This window comes from Parambassis ranga, chromosome 2 (genome assembly GCF_900634625.1).
Source record: "Parambassis ranga chromosome 2, fParRan2.1, whole genome shotgun sequence".
In the NCBI taxonomy this organism is placed as follows: domain Eukaryota; kingdom Metazoa; phylum Chordata; class Actinopteri; family Ambassidae; genus Parambassis; species Parambassis ranga.
Window position 1 is genome coordinate 17,686,412 of NC_041023.1, and position 16,047 is coordinate 17,702,458.

A 16,047-nucleotide genomic window follows, 5' to 3' on the forward strand; every position below is an offset into this window, starting at 1 on the left:
TCTGAGTGTTTGATTTATTAGCTTTTTCTTGCTATTTGTTTGTTTACGCCAGCTGTCCGTCACCTTTTACAATCTCTAAAAATAACTTCTATTGTGTTGTCACGCGTATAAACATGCTACAAATAAATGTTCCTATTTAAGTTATTCTTTCCACATGTTGCCGCCGACCATGCACACACAAGTGGACCTCTTGGAAGTAGTGAATCCAAATTCCAAAGGAGTTGCTATACACTTCCATGGCAGTCCGTTTTAATAACTGTGTAGAAATTGTTCATACAAATGTTAAATGAACTGTATGAAGGACAGCTGCGCAGAGCTTTGATTGCCGTTACGCTTAATTCAATCATTTCTTTTTTTTCCCGCCTCCTTATTAACTGTCCTCAACAGTGTTTGTTCTCTCCAACACTTTAATTTCACACTAATAACACACACTGTTTGCCAATAATATTTGATTAATCTGTGACTCTCAGACAGGGATCTGGTCCTGTTTAGATAACCCCACTGGACTCCTGCCAGCACCCATATCACTGCATAAAAGGGCCATATTGTCATTTTGAGTTTGTATGACTCATATGTAGAACATCTGATAATGTTATATACTGCTTGAAAAAATAAAGGGAACACTTAAACAACACAGTGTAACTCCAAGTCAGTCACACTTCTGTCAAACCAACCTGTCCAGTTAGGATCAACACTGATTGTGAATCAGTTTCAGCTGCTGTTGTGCAAATGGAACAGACAACAGGTGGAAATGAGAGGCAATTATCAAGGCAACCCCTATAAAGGAGAGGTTCTGCAGGTGCTGACCACAGACCATTTCTCTGTTCTCATCCTTTCTGCCTGATGTTTGATCACTTTTGAGGGTGGTATGAGGGCCTGATGTCCATAAGTGGGGTTTGTGGTTACAGTCCAACACCGTGCAGGGTGATTGGCACCCTGTGCTTTTCAGGGATGAGAGCAGGTTCACACTGAGCACATGTGACAGACGTGACAGAGCCTGGAGATGCTGTGGAGAACGTTCTGCTACCTGCAACATCCTCCAGCATGACCGGTTTGGTGGTGGGTCAGTAACGGTGTGAGGAGGCATTTCTTTGGAGGGCCAAGAGGTACCCTGACTGCCATTAGGGTACCAGGATGAGATCCTCAGACCCATTGTGAGACTATATGCTGGTGTAGTGGGCCCTGGGTTCCTTCTGGTGCATGACAATGCTAGGCACCATGTGGCTGAAGTGTGTGTCAGCAGTTCCTACATGATGAAGGCATTGATGCTATGGACTGGCCTGCCCGTTCCCCAGACCTGAATCCAATCGAGCACATCTGGGACATCATGTCTCGTTCCATCCACCATCGCCATGTTGCACCACAGACTGTCCAGGAGTTGACTGACGCTTTAATCCAGGTCTGGGAGAAGATCTCTCAGGATGACATCCCCCCCTTGAGCAGTGTATATTTTACATTTACAATGCATGAAAATGAATGCATGTATTAGATGTGAGGATGGCCTATAGCAACTAGAGCAGGAACTGTTATTAGCACATATTTTCCCTACAAATGCAGCAAATTCCATCAACTGACTGAATGCTAACTTCTACTTGGGGTTCTTTTAGTGGCAGCTGTAGCGGCTTTTCCGCTGACGTGTGCATTATTTTTATTCAGACATCTTTAAAACAGTTATCTCTCCCAAAAGAGATTAATTTGTTTTATTTCCTTCATAATTTGTTAAAACATAGGTATCAAATTATAGTTTTAATTTTCTATGGGAAAAAATATAGGGAAGTTTCTCATTGTAACATGAGTAAGTACAAAATTAATGTCAGTATACCAATCAGCAGGACCCATAAGCATATCTCTGCACACTACCTACTATCTTATATACACTATAAAAAGTGTACAACATCAAAAATCCAATGAGAAATATATAACATTGGCAGAGGTGACAAGCTGGAAAGACCATAAAGATTCTACAAGGTAGTAGCTGGAATATGTGACAAAGAGTGAAGTAAGGTGAAATGCCAAAGCTAAGCACAAACAGGAGAGAGATAACAAGACACAGGTGAATCACATCAGGGCAAAGCATGTAATCACACAGGTGGGAAATGTCAGGACAGGAAGTGAAATGATCTGAAAGACCAAAGGTCATTTTAAAAAGAAAAAACAGGAAATTACTAAAAATGACAACAGAAACTTTGCGACAACATGAACAACATGAGGGCTACATTTTAACCTTAACATTTTTACACTTTGTTAAAATTAAAAAAATTAAAATTCCATGAAATCGTCACTTTTTTTGGTGCTCACATACATGAATTGTCCATTGTTTTCCCCCTACCAGATTTAAAAACATCACACTACGGTGAGAGAGAAACAGTACTTCAATTCTTCTGTATGTGGTACATGTATGGTTAAATTGACAATTCGGTATCTTACATGTTCAGCAGTCTAAAGTTAAAATTCTCCTCGGATATCCTTAGTTTTTTTTTTAAATAAAAGATGTTAGCTACCTTTCTCCTTCAAAGTGTCACTTATTTCCACAGCCACACACAGTATTGAGTCATGAGACGGTTTACTCTTCACTTAATGCCGACCTGGTCTCACCACTGTTTGCTCACCAAATTGATTCTAGTTGATTAGCATGTGAGCACCTCTGGGATTATTTCTCCAAGTGTATTCAGCTCATATAAGTCTGCAAATGAAGCTGTTGTGTGGTATTGATTTCTCTTCCTATAGTGTTACACACACTGTTAGACACAGCCCTGTTTTACGGTGAAGGTGGAGTAATGGTACGCTGTTGTGCGTCATGTGGACAGTGTGCGCTGACCGAGCTGTCACATCGTACAAACAGGTGAAATCATAGGATGACTCCCTGCTGCACATAAAGACATATACAGTGTAGGTTAGGGCTCTGGAGACAATGGTGTGAAATCCAATAAACCCAACACAGTATGGCTGACAAAACACAGATCACTGTTAGGCTTACCCACAGTACCGCCAACATAGCTACAAACTGGTGGTTACTTCAGGAAACCAAAGACCTGTGTGAGGCTAACATGTTAAGTTACATGAACATGAGTGTGGTTACACTCCAGAATGACTGTACATGTTTAAAAGCTTAATAGCAGATGGAATAAAAGATTTAGCATACCTATTTGCCTTTCGGATAGGTGCTTTAAAATGGCGACCTGAGGGCATCACCATAAACTCAGAGGACAGGATGTGGCCATGTTGAGACATTATTCCTTTTGCTTTAGAGACCACTTCTGCCACCACCACCTGCATCTCCCACAAAGAATTCAGATCCCTCTGCTGTACACCAATGATTTTATAGCAGACCTTTACAATATACTTCAAAGGCGGTTTTTGTTCTTTTCAGACAGACCACCAAACGGGCAAACAAAAGAGAAAGTTAAAATGCTCTCAATAAAAGACTGATAAAAGATACATAGAGTTCTGTTACAGACCATAAAGGAGTTCAGCTTCCTCAGTTGATGCACTCTCTGCTGACCTTGTTTAACAATACATTCGGCATTTTTATCAAACTTCAGAATCAGAATCAGAATCAACTCCTGGTCAAACACTGTACCTATGTACTTGTCAATTGACAATTCTATCTATCATGACCAAAAGAAACCACTGAAGATATTTAAAAAACAAGCCAGTAGCAATTAGTTTTGTCTATTTGCATGCATTTTCTAAAGATCCAGTTTGATGAGTTCTCTCTTACTGAAACTTTATAGCATGATGCTACCACCACCGTGCTTCACTGTAGAGGCAGTATTTGCAGAAGTGCCAGCCCCACAAAGCTTGGAGTAGTACCCAAAGTCAGAATAATGGGAGTACTGCTTAAACTGTCCTTTTTTTCCATCCCTGACTGTAGAGGACCACTGAAGCCCCCATAGAGTGACTGTTAGATTTTATCACTCTCATACTGTCCATGTGGTGCCCCCCCCCTCTCTGCTTTCTGCATTAAGTGCCATGATGAGGGAGTGATGGAGGTCACGTTAAACAATTACTGAAGGCATCGCCTTGCTTATTATCCCTATTTAATTAATTATAGCTTAGGCCTTTAACAGCTGATATTAATCAGTGATTGCTAGACATAAATTAAGCACACCATACCATTAAATATAGTATGTCACACATACTAATTAAAAGTTACAGCAGGGTGCATGGCAATGTGTGTGAATTCTTCCTCTATGCTCGCTGGGAGACTTCAGAAATCATACTCTTTTAGACAGATATTATAGAATAATACTCATATATCTGACATTTAGTATTATCAGCTTTGCAGTCAAAATTAGAATCACAATAAAAATGGACTTGATCAGGATAAGGTTAATACATTTGCCGAAAAAAAGATAATATATTGAGAGATGCTTAAATGAATGGGCAGCTTTAAGTTGTTTTATATTACACGTTGTGTGTCAAACTAAAAGTCCGCTCTTGGGCAAATGTACACATATTGTGGGGGGTATTATCGCCACAACAATGAAGAAATATTATTTTAATAATTATTAGTGAAATTAATTTTGTGAGGGCAAAAGAAAAAAAGAAATGTACTTTTTTTAAGGAAAACCTTACTAGAATACTAGAATTGTAATTTTTTGAGAAAAAAAAATCAAATATTTTAAGAATAGAGGTGCAAAAAAAAAAGGAAAACATTATGAGAATAATTGTAAATTTACAAGAAAAACTGTCATGAGAATAAAATAAAAAACATATACATACAAACTAAATAAGTCTAATAGATTAGCCGTGTTAGTCATAGCTGAACAAGATTAAAGCTGTGATAACCTTAGGAGACAATTTAACAAAACTATACTGTGCCAGAAACCTCCAAAAAAAGGGTATGAGCAGTCTGATTGCAACCTTCTTCTGTCAACCAATGTATGTACATCTCATTCTCAAGAAACTACAAAACTTATTTCCAATACCGCAGTAGAAATGCAATATTTTTGTACCATCCTACAACAACAGGCCAATGGGGCGTTTCTATTGGCCTTTGGTTTACTTAAAAAATAAGCTCTGGAATAAACAAATGTTATTTTGTTCAGCAACACAAAATAATTGTCAAAGCTCATGTATAACCTTTAAATGATCTGCTGCACCGTCCATCACAGATCATGTTCTCACAAAACCTTAAGAAGTTTGTAGTTTCATTAAGCTAATGGTTAGCAACCACCTTTTGTAAATATGATCAAACAAAAACAAAATATTTAAGACCATAGATGTTATTTTCTTTGTCAAAAGCCTGTTTAAATAAAGAGGACTGATTTTTTTTTTCCTTTGTCTGAACAGTGCAAATCCGGTTAAATCCAGATTGATATGGGGGGGTGAGAGGGGAAAGCATCTGCTTTTGTCCTTCACAATCACAAAGCAAAAAATAAAGAGTAGACAAAGGAAACAAATTACTGCCACCTTAATGTGCCTGCGTAAGGAACCTCTTTTTATTGTCACAGTAAAAGGAACACAGAGACATTACACAGCATTTTACCAGATTCTTCTAAAAACTCCATCACATGACCTTCAGTTTTTCATTGTTCGATCCCTGCTGCCTCACTTGTTGTCCTCCTGGATGTCAAACTGTCTGTTGGGTTTGGTAGATTCCAGCATGAGTTCGTACAACTGTCCTATCTGTTCATCCTGGAAGTCTCTGAGTTTTCCTTCTGGCAGGTCGGCCCCAAACTTCATCGCATCGATCTGATCCCTCGCTGATTCCAGTACCTGGGTCTGCAGGACGTCTTTGTAGTTCTGCAAAAAAAAAAAAAAAAAAAAAAAAAAAAAAAAAAACCCACAACAAAAACAGGACAGGATTAGCATCGGCACCTGCTCTCTCCCACCCCAGTCATTAAACATATCATACACAACATATGGTTGAAGATTCACATGAAATCACTTATTACAGGAAAAGGCTGCCAAGCCAAGCTGACACTAAACATATCCTACACACCAGTTAAGAAAATAATCTTCTGAAATCACCTGGTGTTCTAATGTCAGGCTGATAACATCACAGGATGCTGGAATGGTTCGTCTCCAGCTCATGTACGCAGAAGATCCATTTGAAATGCTGTTTTTTAAAGCATTTTAGCCTTTAATTGATAGAGAAATGAAGAATTAGATGTGGAGAGAGGGGAATGACATCAAAGGGATCCCCTACAGAGGAGGGCTGCATCCTCCAGTTGAGCACTGACAATGGCGACAGCTTGGATTGTTAGGCTGATAATATTTGACAAGTTATACTGAAGAAATGTTAACGCAACATTTCCAAACATACTAATTTGATTCAGGAAGCTTATTTTACCTGGCTAACAGCCAGCTGTGTATCTTTCTTGTCTCATAACAGTCTGGACTTGGTGTAGTTTTCAACACATTTGAATCATGTCTCCTTAGGAATCCTAGCCATATCTTCTTTGGTGAATTCTCCAGATTTGATGGTCTCCTGGCATGGACCCCGGTCTTTAGTCCACACCACAGATTTTGATCAAATTTAAGTCAGGTCTTTGTGAAGACCAGTCAGTAACACTCACTTTGCTCTCCTGGAGGTAGTTCTTCACAAATAGAGACGTATGCTTCTGGTGGTTGTCATGGTGGAAGAGGAAACCACGACCCAGACCCAGTTTTACTGCAGACTGCTTCAGGTTTTCTTTCAACATACTCTGATAGTTCTTTTTTATGATTCCTTCTACCCTGACCAGACTTTCAGTTCCAGGTGCACTGAAGCATCCTCACAGCATCATACTGCCACCATCGTGTTTCACTGTGGGAACTGTGATCTATACATCTCTTCTTTCTCTCTAAACAAACTCAACATTTCCAGCACTTCCAGTCTGTGTAATCTGTCTCCAGGTTGTCTCTAGCAGACTTCAGTCTGTCTTGGAGGTGTCCTTTCTGCAGATGTGGAGTTATTCTTGGTCTGCAGTCTGGCAGTCCATTCCTGTGCAGGACTCTAGTGGCTGTCTTCTCTGACTCTTCAGATCCAGACTTGGTTAAATCATTCACTAGTGTCTCTGCAGGCATTCTCGGCTCTTTAGACTCATCTCTCACTGTACAAGACACCTCAATTTGATGCAAATATTGTTTTGGGTTGTTTTGAATTTGGACGGGATTTCTCGGTTTTGCTTGTTTTCCCAAATATCTCTGCTTCAAACGTTCACCTAAACTGCTGCTTCTGCTGATGTTCAGCAACGAAACATCTTCACAACCTGTATGCGCCTGTATGTGCATGATATGCGCTGCATGCTGCAGTGGGAGAGCCGTATGCCCAAAAGAATGCAGCCATTTCTCATTCTAGCACAGACAGCCCTTGAGTGGCAACTGAAAAAGTGTTCATGTTTAATGTACAGTAAAGTCAAGGTGATATGCTGTGATTTACAGCACTGTTGTCGCCGCAGAATGAACTGTCCAGTTAACCACAGTCCATGTGCTGTGAGTCAAAGCTGCCAGCACTGTATATGAGTCATCCCACGAGCAGTGTTAATTTTGGCAGCAATTTCTGATTTAGTTTTTATTTTAGTCTTGTGACTAAAATGTCATTTGATTTTAGTCACGTTTTAGTCATCAACATTTTTTAACTTTTAGTCTAGTTTTAGTCGACTAAATATCAAAGAATTCTGATATATATTTTTTCATGAAATAATTAAGGTTTGAAGTGCAATAAAAACAGGCACAGCTTTAACTTGTGTTATTTGAAACGAACACCTCTTTATTTAATTGCTATGACCTTTTCACAAAAGAACCAGTGAACAGTGAGTTGCTCTCCCTGAATACACTGTTCAGTCATGACTTTCTTCATGAATACTCCATAACTACAGCAAAACACTTCAGTGACAACTTAGAAACAGTGCGCATGCTGTAAAACCATCAGCAACGGTGTCTTCATTTATAGATTTTGTCACGCGTATCTTTGAACGGAAATTAAGACGACTCGTCTGCAAATGTCGCTTCAGGTTTATTGTGTTTTTACCGCTGATAGTCGCTCCACACGGTTTGCAAACCGTCTTGTTTGTCTTGACATCAGACGTGTCCGTGTGTCTGTTCTTCTCCTGTTTTGTGTTACCACGCATGAGTACGCCTTCTTCCAGCATCGCGGGGCAACGTCCTCACGCAGAGAGATCACTTCTGATTGGCTCTCTGCCGCCATCCCCTGATTCGTCCCTCCCTTCCACAAACAAAATTTGCTCTGATTGGATCTCGTCTCCATCAATAATTTCGTCTTGTTTTTATTCGTTGACGAAAGTGTCAATACATTTCGTCTTCGTTTTTGGCACCGTGCGTTTGTTTTTATTTCGTTATCGTCTCATTTTTATCAGCAAAAAAAGGTCGTTAACGAAAACTATGACGAAAATGATTCGTCAACAAAATTAACACTGCCCACGAGGGGTTCCACGGGTTCTGAAAAGCCATCCATCGTCTGGACCAAGAGTGCACAGTCAGTGTCTGCTGTTTGCCCATTCACAAAGCAGCTTGTCTTTTTTGGAATGCTCTCACTGTAAGCAATAACATGCCATTTATCTAAGAGGCTTCTTCCTGCACATAATGTAATTATGTTGAATATTTGCCAAGAGGGAAATGTCCTCCTTGAGGCTGGAGGGTTAGAGCTTTAAAGGAACACTCAGGCAATGTCTAATACTCTTGGTGGTTCTGAATCTATTACTGTAGCAGCTTTGTATAAAACCAAGGTTGTCAATTTTCAAGTGCTTACAGTGTACTTGCTAAAAAAAAGGGAACTCCAAAGCTATGTTCAGACTAAACTGACCCAAATCCAAATTTTTTGCCCATATGTGACCTTTATCTAATATTTTCATGAACAGCTCAATTCCGATTTTTTATATCCGACCCAGGCCACTTTCATATGTGGTCCTAAATCAGATATGTATCCGACTTTTTGCAATGCGACCTCAGTCTGAACGGCTATGCGGCATATATCCGACTTTTGCATCAGTGAAAGGCAACAGACATCACAATTCTGCAACACATGAGCAGGGCAGACAAGTGGTGTTAGCAACAATCGCCTGTTGCCAGGAAGTAGAGCCCAACTCAAAAGCGCTTGCTCACAGATGAGGGAGATGTCGACTCTCTTGCCGTGAAAGTGATACAGAAAAGCGCTTCCAGACTAATTCAAAGGTCCTCGTCATTCTGAAATTATGAATGAAGTCAGTGTCGCTAAAAGCAGTCACATCACTATCCCACCACTCTGCACCCACACACACCTCTTTACAGACGTTGCAGCTACTGCTCGCTTCCTTCTCAGCATTCTTCTTAGTATTATTTGGTTGTAATTATGTTGGCTACAATCAGACATTAACATAAACAAAGCCACACAAGCGCACAACGTCGTCCTCTTCTGCGCATGCAGGTCACTTCAGGGCCACAGTCCATTCACACAGGAGAGTGGTAGCAGTCGCATATTATTTTGTAATGTGACCAAGCACACCAAAAAATTGGATTTCACCAAAAAATCCTAATTGGGCTTTAAAGGTAGAGTAGGAGATTTCATTCTGATGCACTTTTTGTCAAATTAGTGTAACTTTTCTCAATCTCAATCCGATAGCAACCAATTAGGCAGTTTCGCATTAAAACGAAGAATATTAATTATCTGTGGGCTGTAATCTCCCGGTCGACTGGTCGATTTATTAGTCGATACGTTATGGCTCAACCAAAATTCTCATTGGTCGACTTTTTGTATCGTTAATTTTATCAGGAGGAATGTACCAAGTGCTAATGGGGGTGTTTTTGGCGCACCCGTTTCACAGGTAACAGTCGATCTTTGAACACCTCTCTTGTTTTCACTACGGAATGCAGAATATTTATTTACTTTTGACCGTGTCAAAGTCTTCCTCTACCATGTCAGAGAAATCTGCAGTGTGGCAGCGTTTCACGGAAACAGACAACGGAAAAATGTTTGCATCCTGAATTTCCCCTCGCAGATCAATAAAGATATTAGATAAGATATTTTATTTTTGGCTAATTTTTAAACTGAGACTGGTAGAATAAGAGGTGGACTTTACAAAAGCTTTGTAAAGCAGGTAAATCTTACAAAAAAACCACGTCCAGTTTAAATTAACAGACTTGCTCCAATAGACCGTCGGTTTATTTTGTTTACTTAAGAAAAAAATACTATAAAATAAAATATAAATGAAGCTTTAGACAGGAACTGTACATCGCACTTGATGCAGTCGAGGACCATTTGGAAACATTGGGTTACATTGGGTTCAGAATGTGCCTCACCCATGATGTATTTAAGGGCCATTGGAAAACTCGAAGCTTAATCCTTTTTATTTTTACATTTTAAAACCTATATATCTTACACTTTCTTGCATTTGTGGGCTAATTTTCGTTTCACAGTTTTGTGTCATTTTATATTTTGTCATTACAAGTTTCATATTTTTTATATTTTATTAAACCATTTTCAAGCACTAAGCACCACTTGAATGTGTTTTTCTGCAGTCACGAACATCCGTTCATTCATCTTTTTTTCTTCCCTTTTTTACACTTTTGCTGTCGCCTCTTTTGGGAGAGCCTGTTTGGCCCACTGGAGCTGATTTACTTGGAGCAGAGAAGTCCCATGGGTACCTCTGAAATAAATGGATTACGCACCGAACACTCAAGCCTTGTAATCTCATTTTGAGTCCCGCTCCTCGCCTGTTCCCCGTCCTCCTACTATTTCTGAGGAAGTAGAAATGGAGAGAATTTGGTGTGATCTCAACAGATGTCAGATATAACGTCAGCTTTGAGGAGACTTTAAAAGCTGCAGAGGCCCTTCACACTGGAGGTGTGAATTATAATTAGGATTTGTGATACAAGTAAATGCAAAACAAAACTAGCAGATCACTCCCTATTGGCTTCCAACTGACTAGCAGACTGTGTCAGTGGGATAAGCATGAAACAGTATAAACATACATGAGTGTTAAAATGAATTTTGTATATTCCATCTAACTCTCTTGAGCCTATGTCAGTCACACTTCTATGAAATCAGCCTGTCCAGTTAGGATCAACACTGATTGTGAATCAATTTCAGCTGCTGTTGTGCAAATGGAACAGACAACAGGTGGAAATGAGAGGCAATTATCAAGACAAGCCCTATAAAAGGAGAGGTTCTGCAGGTGCTGACCACAGACCATTTCTCTGCTCTCATCCTTTCTGCCTGATGTTTTGCACACTTTTGCATTTTGTCAGTGCTCTCACCCCTAGAGGTAGCATGACGCGATGTCTACAACCACAGAAGTTGCTCTGGTGGTGCAGCTCATCCAGGATGGCACATCAATGAGAGCTGTGGCAAGAAGTTTGCTGTGTCTGTCAGCACAGTGTCCAGAGCATGGAGGAGATACCAGGAGACAGGTCAGTACACCAGGAGACGTGGAGGGGGCCGTAGGAGGGCAACAACCCAGCAGCAGGACCACTACCTCCTCCTTTGTGCAAGGAGGAACAGGAGGAACACTGCCAGAGCCCTGCAACATGACCTCCAGCAGGTCACTAATATGCATGTTTCTGCTTAAATGGTCAGAAACTCCATGAGGGTGGTATGAGGGCCCGACGTCCACAAGTGGGCCTTGTACCTACAGCCCAACACTGCGCAGGGTGATTGGCATTTGCCAGAGAAGACCAAGATTGGCAGACCATTGGCACCCTGTGCTCCTTATGGATGAGAGTTTGGTAGTGGGTCAGTAATGGTGTGAGGAGGCATTTCTTTGGAAGGCCGCACAGCTCTCCATGTGCTAGCAAGAGGTACCCTGACTGCCATTAGGTACCAGGATAAGACCCTCAGATCCATTGTGAGACCATATGCTGGTGCAGTGGGCCCTGATGGCCCTTCTGATGCATGACAATGCTAGGCCTCATGCAGCTGAAGTGTGTCAGCAGTTTCTGCATGATGAAAGCATTGATGCTATGGACTGGCCTGCCCGTTCCCCAGACCTGAATCCAATCGAGCACATCTGAGACATCATGTCTCGTTCCATCCACCACCGCAGTGAGCAGTGTATTTTACATACTATTCCATTGGAAATACAACCAAATCGAAGTCTCCAATTGTAACACTTCTTAATGTCTCAACAAAATTAAATACTGTAAAATTCTGCACTTCACAATACAACTAGGAAGCCAGAAATGACTAAAGTGGAAGCAGCAGTCACATGACAAAAAAGCATAAAGTTTTTTATTTGTTTTTTTTTCTACATTTTTTATATCTGTCTTTTTGAGTCTGAAAAAGTGGAAAAACCTATGAGAAACTGCCTAATTTTCTCAAAAACTTTTCTAAACTAAATCATGTATTTGCTAGTTAAACTGCTAACTCTACATGAGTTCTTATGTAATAAGATCTCCAGGCTCTGCAGCCCATAAAATTATTGCAGCTTGGATTAAAAAGAGAAATGTTTCATCTTGGCCTGGGACCACAGTCTATTAAAACAGAGCACTATTAAAAGCCTCAGCTATCATGCAGTCTGTCCGCAACGGGCCAGCAAGTCTCCATTCAGAGACTAAAGACACACCAGTCCTGATATGGCTGCCTCCCCTGTGGTTTTTGGTGGAACTAATCTCCATCTGAAATATGGCCAACACAAAAAAGCCACTCGTCTCCTGGTTATAGCAACAATTCAAATGGACTTGGGGCTGGAAAACAATGCACACTGACGGGCATAAATGAAAGAGACTGCCCACCCCCAATGACAAAGGAGACCTCTCAGGATTCCAGCTGCAATCACTATCAACTTCATTAAAGAAATTACCTACAGATGGGTGATTTAGCATCACCTAGCAGTGTGTAATTGTGCCAGAAAACATTGGCTTGGCCCCATAATTGCATTGAAAACAATACCTGGCATGGTGTCATGGATACGATTATTTTGGGAGCTAGAGGAAGACACTGATCACCACATGGATCTGGGTAGGCCTGATGGTGGCAGAAAAAAGGCAGATTTCACTGCTGTTCCTTTAAAATATTACATAGACAATATATATGACAAGTTTTTTCCCTGTAGATCAATAAAGTGATGTAACACCGGAAGAGGAGGCGGAGAAGACCATGGTGTCAGGCAGAGGTGGGGCTGCCCATGCAAGGCCCTCTCCTGCCCATCAGGATCAACTTGGGAATGATGCTTTGTCTGGAGGACTGCAGGAAACCACCAGCCCTGCAATTAGTAAACTACTTTTTTCAGCCCTGCAGTTACTTCTTTTTTAAGGCTAAAGACACCTGACATAAAGTGCACAACACTTCACCGCTTCACTGCAATAAATGAATACAGGAATTCATCTTTTGGTTCTGATGCAGGCACCGTGGCGGAGACTCTCTAATTGCTGTGTGTGTGAGTCCCTATCACATTTAAAATTGCTCTGACACACACACACACAGTACAAGTACTTGCTTCAATAAGTACACCTACTTCCATCAGTGTTAACTGAAGCTGCTCTGCCATCATGTGGCAATGCACTGACATAACACAATATCTATACTCGGTGTGTCACATTTGCACTCTGTGTGAGCTTGTGTTTCACAGCAGCATAAAGTCCAGCACCTTTTACGGAAACATCACAATCATGAATAAAATTTTAAAGCACTTAAAATCTTTGTACAGTATAACACACAGCCGTAAAGTCATAAAGCGAAAACCAGTTCTCACATTCAACTGCATAAAAAATGTATATATCAGCTAAAAATTCAATTAATTTTTTGCATGTGACTTCGAGTTACAAGTGGGTAATTCAGTTTCCTAGTTGGACTACGGTCTGTAGAATGTTTTGTTGTTTTACAGAATCTTATTTGAGCAAATCGTTTATTTTTGAGGATTTACTTATTTATTTAAAATTTTAATGTAGAAGGGAGAGGTGATCATGATTTGCAGCCCCTGTTTGGTTGGATCTACAGTGAACATGTGTCTTTATGGATTTTCCCTGGTGGATTTGACACTAGGTTGTTTTTTAGTTTAAATGATAAAAATATATAATATTTGGTGCCTTTCTCTTGATTTATCTGCTATAGTGTTGTATTTTTTTTTTTAAAGCAAAGGATTCTGGGAATATGTAAGGGGTTGATAATAATAAAAGAAAATTACAATAGGGCCTTGTTGGTGCCCTTAGCCCTAATAAATTGGAGATGTATAGGCCAAAAACAAAATTAATAGAATCTCTTTTAAAAGGCTGGCATATTTCACTATAACAGAAAACTGACAGAATATATGATTATTCCTTATACTGGGGGGTTTGGGTCTCAGTCAGTCAGAGTCTAAATTTACGTCATATTTTCACTATTTAAAATATAATTTTTAACATAATACAAACTAATTGAACTTATTTGACCAGGTCAGTGATCAGCAGTATCTCTGATCAGGTATCTTTATACTGACTTTTAATTTAATATCTGCATCTGAATAAAGGCACTTAAATCGATCATTTTTTAATGGACTTTGGTTAGGGTAGAACGGTTTACCTCCCACTCTGTCATGAAGCTCTTCACCTCCTCTGATGTTGCTGCCTTGTGTCTTCTGAACTCGTCTTTCACATACTGGTCACCCAGGGCTCTTAGGTCTATGGGCAGGAACCGGTGCAGGACCAGAATCCTCTTGTACAATGAGAGGACTCTGGAGACATGAGCGGGAGCCGCCATGAAGTAACGCTTCTACTAACAGCTTCTAAACTTCTGACACTTCTGTCCTCTACACAGTGACAGACATAACGATGTATAACGCTAATATTTCCAAGGATAGTTACTCAACTCATGTCCTCCTGCTTAGCACAGGAACACATCTTCTTACTTGTCTTCTTCCGGTCCATAAACCTGCTGCTTGATTTACCGCCACCTACTGGAGCGGTGCAGACAAGAGCGCAGAAGAGAAACATATTAGAGCTTTAAGGACAAATAAATGTATGCAAACATGGTACCTTAAAATTTTCTCCTTAAGGTTATGGTGACACTGTTCCTATTTGCAGCGTTAGGCAGCAGCGGAATTCATAGAATCTCTCCAAGTGGACACGGCACGGATAGAGCACTGCACGGGTAGCCACGGCACAGACAGAATGGCATTCGATTGCACACATTGCACAAAGGGAAAATATAGCGCGCATTTTAGCACTTTAGGGCAAACGGAATTTACGCACATGGCACAGAAAGATTTGTATTCATTTAGGCACATATAACAAAGGGGAGGTGACGTGTATTCATGTGTATGCTATTAGGGGGAGAAATATTTGCAGTTGTGCTCATGGGACAACGTCACTAAGGTTTCCTGACGTGGAGAAAAGCTTAATGCAGATGTTATAACTTCAGGCAAATGACCTGTCACAGCATCGTTCGGACGTGCTAGTGGCAGCTATAAACCCAGGCTATATGCCCAAATGTGGGTTAGGGTTAGGGCCATTGCAAAGTATTTTATCCAAAACAATACTAGAATTTATTTTTGCATATAAAATGACGCCTTGCTGTCTGTGCTCTGTGACTTAATATAACATTTGTGTGATGCCATGCACAGATATCGATAACGTTTGTTTTCCACACTCTGCATTTGAGTAGAAACAGCTTAACAGAGCTTAATCAAATTCACGATCATCTACTCTTTCCGGCTCATAAACAGGTTTTTTTTGCAACAAAGAGGTCATCAGTCTGTCAGATGACTTTTAAAGGAATGATTATCAAGAAACTAAGAGAAGTCTGGAAAAATGTAAACACAAGAGCAACAATACTTTCTGAAACTTTACCTGCCTGGTGTTGGTTGTTTTTTCAGTCACTCACTCTGTTCCAAAAAAAGATAAGAGATGAGACAAGGGTGCAGCGCACATCTTATTGGTTAGTTTTCTTTGGCTTGCACAGTTGGTGTTTTTATTTCATTTGGTGAAACAAATCAAACCAAAACTTTATAGTGCAACATGTATGTATTTAATATAATGGGATTCACGCCAGTTGGACACAGATTAAACATTTTGAGCTCACGCTACTAGTAAATCTGTTTCTGTCTCTCAAGTCTTTGAAGTCCCCATTTCCTGAACCATAACCATATTGTTGGAGTTAACCTTGCTCTCTATTTACTTAAGACCATACCGGTTTTGCATGATGAGCAATAA

The 16,047-nt window shown here is 40.3% G+C and overlaps 1 protein-coding gene across 1 annotated transcript; it reads right to left on the reverse strand.

Moving 5' to 3' along the window:
- Positions 1 to 5,405: 5,405 nt before the first annotated feature.
- Positions 5,406 to 14,771, reverse strand: sdhaf3 (succinate dehydrogenase complex assembly factor 3). Its single transcript, XM_028400926.1, has 2 exons — positions 14,420 to 14,771; positions 5,406 to 5,748 (listed from the first exon to the last, which is right to left on the reverse strand). Exons 1-2 carry the CDS (start codon positions 14,594 to 14,596, stop codon positions 5,554 to 5,556), a joined length of 372 nt encoding a protein of 123 aa, XP_028256727.1. The 5' UTR covers positions 14,597 to 14,771; the 3' UTR covers positions 5,406 to 5,553.
- Positions 14,772 to 16,047: the final 1,276 nt, after the last annotated feature.